This window comes from Triticum dicoccoides, chromosome 3B (genome assembly GCF_002162155.2).
Source record: "Triticum dicoccoides isolate Atlit2015 ecotype Zavitan chromosome 3B, WEW_v2.0, whole genome shotgun sequence".
Classification (NCBI taxonomy): domain Eukaryota; kingdom Viridiplantae; phylum Streptophyta; class Magnoliopsida; order Poales; family Poaceae; genus Triticum; species Triticum dicoccoides.
Genome location: NC_041385.1, coordinates 780,323,402 through 780,332,603, shown reverse-complemented (window position 1 = coordinate 780,332,603; position 9,202 = coordinate 780,323,402). Strand labels below are relative to the sequence as shown.

Genomic DNA, 9,202 nt, shown 5'->3' with positions numbered 1-9,202 from the left:
TGTGTACACGGTGGAGTGAAGAATCGAAGACTTTGAGCAGGACACAACGCAGGTCTACTCCAGAAGTTAAAAAAACATATTTCTCTAAAAAAACTCTCACAAAATAAATTAGACAAGATAATCAAAAGGGCTAGAAACAGTAACGTGCTGCCGGCTGCCGACCTCACGTTGCCTTGAGGCCGATCGACCTCATGGTCTGTGCAAAGTTGGCTAGCCGATCTTTTTTTTTTTCGAAATAGCCAATCGTCCTTTAACAAGCTACCTACATAGGCTGAATGAAATTTCAAAAAAGGAAAAAAAAAGGCTGAACGATTAAAGGTGGAACCAAACATTACGCACAAAATTAGCTTATCTGGCTAGTCACAAAGCAGCAATATACCAGGTATAAAAGGCAGGCACTCGAATTTGTTAGGCATGCTGTGGGGGTATGAACCAAATAGCTCATGAAGGGGTAAAAAAATATCACAAATTTCACTAATTGGCAACACGATATATTGCAGCAAAAAGGGGGTAGTTGTTATCACAAAAGTCAAATTAGGGGTAATAATGTAATTCACTCTTGATAAAACAAAGAACAAAACAAGAGAGTTTGTCTGCATGCATGCAGTTTGTACACAAATGAACGGTACAATAATAGAGGGGAATGAGAAGGACATGCACAATAATAGAGGGGAATGAGAAGGACAGGCAAAATAATACAGGGGAATGAGAAGGACGGGCTGGGTCAAGTGTAGAGAAGTTAGCATTTGTAATCATGCTCTATAGTCTTGCTTATTTAGATACGCTAAACTCCATCAATTTAATATCTCAAGCCTGGTTTAGGTGGTTCATGCGGTCTAATGATACAGACAACTAGAGGATGGTGAGGTGCAATCCTCCCCAAATTGTCAACACAGTATGTAGAGAATACTTCAAACAAATTTTACCGGAATAACCTTGATGATTTCTGTATTTTCAAAGTTTCCAAAATTATTTCCAAACCACTTCGGATTTTCCTGACTTGATAACCTCTATTTCTAGATTCCAAGAAATGATAAAATTGTGCTTTTTCTAGACGACAAAAGAGAACACCTCACATGGTTTCTACTTGCACAGAACCCAAACTATTACATCGTCACACAAGTTCTAATTCTAAAATGAGAGCAACAAGCCCATGTTTAATGCCGGTAGGTGGACGAACGAGCAGCCGGTGTGAATATGGTAGATAGCCTTCATTTCACGTCCAGTCATGTCTCTCCGGCATTGAACAGACGCGGAGATAGAGACGTGGCGCGACCGGCGCTCCCGGACGGCACACTACTTTAGTTTTGGCTTCAGAGGAAGGCCAGGTCCGCTCTGGGCCAGCGTGAATGCAACACATAGAGCGGAGGTGCGTTCACGTGGGATAGGGCGTGAGTGGACAGATGTTTTTGTGTGGGACTGGGATGGCAAAAACGTACGTGACGGTGGTCTAGACGCCCGCAGAGCCCCAGCATTTGCGTCCGGTTTGTGAAATTTCAGACAACCGGACTGGTCCATGGATCGATGGGAAACCGCGTTGAATGACAAACTATGTCCGGACACTTGCGGGCGATTTGAGTGTCCGTGGTGTAGATGCTCTAAAGTATTTAAAAATAACAATCTGTTGTTTGCCTAGGATTTCTTTTCTTTTTGTAAATACATGATCAGAATTGATGTAGTGATAGATGACGAAATTACTACTAGATGAGCAAATCCATAGCAAAAATAGAGTGTATGTAGTGCTCCTAATACATTCCAATGCAGTAAATTATAAATTACTACTAGACGCCATCTTAATATTCCACATTAGAGGCCAATCATAATACATTCCAATGCAGTAAGCTATGATCCAAGTGCTCCTACCCGGTCTGTTGGGAGTAGGAGTAGCCCTAGCAAAACATGGCACATGTATAAAAATCATCGCAACAATAAAAATCATCGTAACGATAAACCTTCACAATGTAACATATATACATCTTCATTTGTCTCAATACATTCTTTAAGCTAAAGGCGGCAATGAACTGATTGCGTAGACAAGTTGGATGATTCTCTCACAGTGACTTTGGTTGTGTGCAACCCGGCTGCAAACGCGCGGCTGAATGATTATCTAGATCAGCCGGTCGAAGAAAATCATTTCCCATACAACTTTAAGCATATATTGTAGTTGCACTTGCATACATACCGGTAGTACGATATACATACATGTATATCAAATTGATCAAACATGGTTTCATAGTTCGTCAAGGCATGCACGCCCAGTACGAAGCTGCATTAGGCCATACTAATAAGCTGCAGGCCCATGCACTTATTGAAATTACATACAACCATGAGTTTTTATGCTCAAACATGCATATTATGCTAAGAGGAACTAAGTATATCCCCTTGCCTTTTATTGTTCATACAACAGGCCTTTTATCGATCGCCCCCGTGATCTGCAGGAAGTCCAGTTGGAACAATCCATCTCCTCCAACACTGGCTTTGCCGACGATGGTGCCATCAGCGGCACTCCTGATGAGGCACGCGCCGCGGCTGAACCCGACAGTGTAGTCGAGCTCGGCGAGCTGGCTGGCAGAGACGAGGTTAGCCGTGAGCCCTGGGACGTAGAGCACGTTGGGGAGAACCACCGTGTCAGTGATCACAGAGCCGTGGCCGAGGACCTGCATGGGCGCCGCCCCGTCGGCTGACTCAACGAAGCCGCCGGGCTGATAGGGCGTGAAACCGAATAGGAGGCCGCGGTTCCCCGTCGCGTGGTATGCAGCGGCGGTGGCGACCACCCAGGTAGCTGAAGTTTTCTTCTCCTTTGCCTCCATGATTCTGTGATCCGTGACACGAATAGGCAGCAAGGACATGTATGCGATCAGTTACACAACCAAAGAAAACAGGATACTAGTAGCAGTTTTCGGTCTGTTCGGTACTCCCTGGCTATTGTTACCGGGAGTGGCACTGCCTACCAAATACCGATCTCTCTAACTGATTTCGTGATTGTTGTAAACTAGATCGGAGACAGTAAAAGGGACGGGGACTGCGCGTACCTGTTATGTTCGGGTTCAGTGTGAGTTACCTCACGTACACCATCCATGTATCCTGTGTAATTGTCCCAACCATTGATGCGAGAATTCATAATTTTGTTTTGCTCGTGCGGAGATGCCGCTGGAGCCAACCCTGCTGCTATACTCTCAGTATCAGCAAGGGTGTCAGCGCCACCCATTGCATCGTCGTGATAAGCAGCGTCTTCGTCTTCTTTAGCGGCGATTGCCAGGGGTATTGCTGATGGTATAGCAGTGCAACCTAGTTCACTCTCAGCATACATGCCGATACTTTCCACTGGAGGTTCTCCAGTGATTCCAGTGCTGCGTGATACCGAGCGCGATTTCCGAATCATGTCCAGGATGCTTCTTGGCACCATAGCTTCCGGGCAGGAAAATTTATCGTCAAGCATATTGCGAGCAAAAAGCATCATGCGGACCAGTGGGTGACGTGCACTGGTAGCAAAGAACATTTCAGATAATGCAATCAGTACTTGGTCAAAATGGACAGTAAAGCCAATTTAAGCTAGTTCTTCTAGCTAGCAGCGAATAGACAAATTTAAGAGAAGCCGTAGGAGGAATTTAATACCTGGCATACTTGGGCGCGTGGATCATATGAGGGCCGATCTTGATGTCAAAGCCTCCCTTTGATGCGGCTACCATGGAGAATTTAACTTCGCCAACGATTGGTTCAAGAATCCTTTGCCGTACATACTCTATTAAGGCAGATGGTCGAGCACACCCCCTGCACGTATGGCAGAAACGTTTATTACATTGTCTGGTGCAAGGAAGAAACAGGATGATGGCTAAATCTGCTGTAAAGGGCGTCAACAATCAGAGCACCACCAAACGGTGGTATCGGTGTGTCCACGGATGCACTAGGAGGTCACGCCGCCGTATGAAGCTGCACACCATCCAGCCAAAGCCTCCACTGATGGCCCCCGAGATTTCACTCTATCCTCATTATTTCGCGACCAGAGCACCATGGAAGATAATTTCCCCATGAGGCGAGCTCCCGTCCGCCACTGGCTTCTCCGACCTTGTCCCACCTGAGGCTCGTCGCAAGGATCCAAGGGGGAGGTACGCAGAGCTTTTTTTTTTTTTTTTGCGGGGAAAGAGGTGCGCAGAGCTTTTGACCAGGCCATGCGGTGGTCGAGATCCAGCCTCGATGCCGTGGTGCCCTCGTGCAAGTACTCCGGCACCGAGGCCGGGTAGCTGCAAGGGCGGGAAGCTGTCGTTCTGTGGCGACGAACATCGAAAATCTCAACTTTCCTTCCTTCGCTCCGTCTTTCGTTTAGTCTCTTGCTTTCTATGCGCCACAGATGGAATAGGAAATACGAACTAACGGTCTATTTTTCACAGAGCAATAGGAATGCGTACGAAAACTCCATATTCACAAGCGAATAACCATGAGATGGATAGAAAATTGTGCTGTATAATAGGGGGAGGGATCGAGGATACCATACCACCAAGATTGCACCGCCACATAAATGAGCGACCCCGGAGAATCGAGGTCCAAGCATCCAAGAAACGGACTTGGTTTTTCTTCCATTACAGCAACAGAAACTTCTCCTTCCATGGTTTCTTGTGACATGTGGTAAGAGGGGAAAGGGGAAAGGGGATTAGGGAGGGGAACACAAGGAAGACGATGCACACCTCCGTTGACTAAGACTCGACCAACAGGACGCTTTACCAATTCAAGGCCATTTACCGTTTTGCCCATCTCGTTTGTTTATGACGCTCTAGCGCGTTGATTTGATTTGATTTTTTTGCACATTAGACCTTTCTCTTTGCGAAATTCCGTAAAAACTAGCTGCCAAACTTTTTTTTTTCGAACCACCTACCGAAGCTTTTATGCATTTTTAGTTTGCTAGCCGCGTGTCCCATACGGTAACCCCCTACTCAAGCTTTTGTTATCTCCTTCGCACCTGCGAAGAAACTACCTAAGCCGGACATGGAGATGGAGTGGACACGTCCAACTAATAGTCCATCTAAATCTAAGGCGCTTGTTTTGTTCTTCAAATGTCGGTCGATTTCGACAACTATGATCATAGTGCGGTGAAGGGTAAATTCCCATTTTCTTTTTCCCCAAATTGCACTTTAAAAAAAAAAGTATAAATCCACCTCATCTCATGGCTTCTAAGAGCATCTACAGCCAAACTTCAAAAGAAAAAAAGAGCATGTACAGCCAGGCGTGTATCTACAGCCAGTCGCGTCAAACCCGACTCATACGCTTGGGCGGGCCGCCTGGTCATGGTCATTGTCCGATCACGAAATTTCAACCCAAACGAACGCCTCAAACGGGCCTCAAACACCGGAGTTGACCCGCACCCTCCAATATCCAACTCAAATAAGGGGCGGATATGTAGGCGCCCGGGCCGCCCGACACCACCACTAATTGCACCAAATCCATCCCCTAGACCTGTCGACCGATCCGTTTGCACTCTCCTCTCTTCTTCCTCCTCTGCGTCGTCCGTCTCCCAGCTCCGCTGCCTCGCGCGCTCCACAGCCGTTCCTAGCCTCTGCACCCCCAGCTCCGGCAGAGCAGTCCTCTGTCCCGTCCTCCGTCGTATGGGACGTCGTGGCCGCCGGCCAGCCTTCCATTGATTCACAGGCGGTGCAGTGAAGGCGCGCCTCCGCGCGTCCCGCCCCCTCCCCGTCACGCGTCCACACTACTGCCGCCTGCTCGCCGCCCCTCCCTCGCCGCTGGCCACACACTCTACAGCCTCTCTCTCGCCGCCGACACTCTCTTCTTCGCCGCTGACGCCCTCTCTTTCCTCGTCTCTCGAACCGCGTCCATGGCCGAGCGCTACACCGGCGACGAGCGGCGGCCAACGGCTTCGGTCGCCACCTACACGAGGCGGAGGCCCGCCTCCTCTACGAGGTGGACTACCCGGCGCCACCGTACATGCGGGTGCCGAGCTCGTGGAGGCCCAGCGCCGGCGAAGTTCCGGTGCCACCGCCACCCTCTGGTGCTGAATGACGCGTCGAGATCGCGCGGATCCGGTCGTCGCTGTCGGAGAGCGCATGACAGCAGCCGAGGTACGCCCCCGATAGCGACATGATGTGGACGACGTACTTCGACTGCCACCACTTCGACCAACTCGCCGCCACGAACGGCGTTGAACCCCGCGGACGCCACAACTCCGAGGGGCGGCGTCAATGGTGGGGGCATCCCTGGGCGCACCCTCGAAGTCGTCCTCGAGCACATCGAGGTCGGCAACTCGCCGCGGATGGAGTACCCGACGGCCCCCTCCTTATCTCGCCGCCGCGGCAGTTCCAGGACGCCGAGGCGAATGGAGACGGCGTCGTCGTCCTCATCGGGCTCCTGTTCCTCCGGGTCGCCGACGCTCCTCCCCGTCAAGCCAGAGCCGCAGGAGACGCCGCTCGCGCGGCGCACCCGCGGCGCCGCCCTCGTCATCAACGAGGGCGGCCGTATCCCTTCTCCTCACTCCTCCCGCCTCATCTCGTGAAAAAGGAGCACGAGGCCATGGCCGCCGACCTGGAGGACGGCCTAGGAGGAAATGGAGCTAGCGCCAACACCGCGCTCTGGAGGAGATCGCCGCGCGGCGCCGCGGCCACGACGAGGGCGGCCTCGTCATCCTGGACGACAGTGACGGCCACCACCTGAGGGGAGGTACACTGCTAGCTTGTCCATGGGTGTCGCGGCAGCGACGAGGGCGGCCTCATCATCCTCGACGACAGCAACGGCCACGACCTGAGGGAGGTACACTGCTAGCTTGTCCATGGGTGCCGCAGCCGAGGACCCGCCGCCACTGGAGCTGCACCCCGTCGTTAACCGGAGTTGCAACTGTCGCCATTTTTTTTACTGCAACCTGCGGGCACACAGTGTTGCATGCACGGAACCGACGAGAAACACATAGGAGGTAGCGACCACCGGCGAGAGGTGCAACAAAGACGACGGTGGCGGCAACGACTATACCGCCTTCTGTAAGCTCCTCGGCATGTAGAAGGCTCGGGCGGCGGCGGGTGGCGTAGTTTGGTTAGCTTTTTATGTTTTAATTATGTCTTCTTATTATGTACAAATATGAATAAAAACCTTCGAATATTAGCTAAATTTGTATCTTTTTCGTCTAATTTTAGCTGAACTTCAATTTAACAAACGGCGTCTGGGAGCCGATCTGAAGCCGTGGTTGGGAACCCGACCGCCCCCACGGTCAAAATAGCGTCGGCTAGCCCCACGAAACCCTATTTCTGTCCCTGGGGCGCCGAACTACCGGAGATGCTCTAAATCTGGGCTTAGACTACCCACAGTGGGAGTAATATAGATGGTAACATTATACATCTCTAACAAAATAGATGATGTGGCGAGTAATTAATTGAAAAAAGAGGCATATAGTAACATAGCTAGTTACTGTAATATCACATATACCAAAACAAGATGAGTTTGCAACCTAATAATTGAATGTTACATGACACCATATATATATTACTTCTCACTATAAAAATAATAAAATAAGCTAATAATATATGCATGTTAATAGTCTAAATTCGTACCCATTTCGACTAGTCTTGCGCGTGCGGGCGAAGCGGCCTAGCCCTTCCTCGCTGGCGTGCGTGTGCTCAGGAGACGTGCCTGCCTGTGCTAGCGATTTTGTACGGGGAGCACGTGGTTGGTGTCCCACACACTTCAACATTATCCGCTCAGCGGCCGTTGCCATCCATTTGTTTTATTTTTCTTTTCTTCCCCCAGACGTCATCTCTTCTTCCCCAACAGTCATGCAGCCCACAACAAACGCCATGAATGTTGGAAACTGCAACAGTCCCACGGAGGGGAATACAGCCATGAACGGCAAGCTTTGTGGCCGTGGATGGTGAGAACGGGGCGGGGCTTTCTTTTTTGAGCACCCCATGTCGTGGTTTACATGCTACAACTAGCATCACACTCACACTGCTAAAACCAATTTGCTTTTTCGCACAAAAACGGCATGGCGGTGTTTTGCTACAATCCATGCTACATCCATTGTTGTATTGTTGTGTTTGCTACCACCAGCCCCCCACACTCTACAACCTACGTTTCGTTTTGCTTCTATTGCGCTGATTTTTGCCATAACTAGCGTCGCATCCTGCTACATCCAGTGTCGTGTTTTGCTACAATCAGTAGCACGGCGTGCTACAACCGGCAGTGCAGCGAGATGGGATGGCTCAGCTGCAAGGAATTTTTTGCTGGAACTGGGGATCAAATTTGCTGAAACCAACGGGCCGAATTGATGGGATGATGAGTGGCGGCGAACAAACGGCAACTTTATTTTGCTGCAACCGTAGTCCGCATTTGCTACAACTGACGGGAGGTTTTGCTACGACCAGTACCCAAGGGAGGTACACTGCTAGCTTGTCCATGGGTGCCGCGGCCGAGGACCCGCCGCCACCGGAGGTGCACCCCGTCATTAACCGGAGTTGCAACTGTCGCCATTTTGTTTTACTGCAACCTGCAGGAGTCGACGAGAAACGCATAGGAGGTAGCGACCACCGGCAAGGGTGCCGACCGGCATCGCGGACGGCTAACCGGCGGCATGGGAGGCGGTGCTTCGAGGTTGGTCTTTCGCTGGTTCATGGTGAGTGCCGGCGGCACTGTTGCTTCTTTTCCCGCTGGCTTCATCAGATCTTTTTTTGGGAGAGAAAACGGCATGTCCAACAGCAATACGTGCTTGCATCGAACGAACGACTGGGCGCGACCTGCCCAACTATGGGGCCGGCGCGACGGTGCCTAGCGATGGCCATTAACTAACGATGTCAGGGTTGCAATTTTGTTTGAAACGAATTAAGAAGATAATTAACCAATTCATTAACAGGAAAAGCCGAAACCATTACATGTGGACTGCAACCATAACTATGGAACCCACAACCGCGGAAGCGACCAGGCACGCTACCAACATACCACAACTTGCAAATAGAAATGAATAAAGAAAAAAGACTAAACAAAGTGGGAGGGAGTATATAATTATATTTTATTTTGACACTGAAACAGTGGGATCAAGCCCTACTGTATAACTTTATTTGAAGGGAGTATACGAATTTACCGGGAAATCGTCAGGAAATCATGAACAAACCCAGGGAAATCAAAAGGCGCACCAGAGTCGATGTACACCAGCTCAAGGAACGGGCATACATGTAAGTTCTCTCAGTCATTCCGCTACAGCGCAGGAACACTTTAT

General features: G+C 50.0%; 1 protein-coding gene across 1 annotated transcript; it reads right to left on the bottom strand.

Annotated features, from left to right (window-relative positions):
* Positions 1-2,120: 2,120 nt before the first annotated feature.
* On the bottom strand, positions 2,121-4,695 carry LOC119278449. The gene is made up of 4 exons (XM_037559797.1): positions 4,493-4,695; positions 3,616-3,771; positions 3,033-3,482; positions 2,121-2,814 (listed from the first exon to the last, which is right to left on the bottom strand). The coding sequence occupies exons 1-4, from the start codon at positions 4,618-4,620 to the stop codon at positions 2,397-2,399; spliced, it is 1,152 nt and encodes a 383-aa protein (XP_037415694.1). The 5' UTR covers positions 4,621-4,695; the 3' UTR covers positions 2,121-2,396.
* Positions 4,696-9,202: the final 4,507 nt, after the last annotated feature.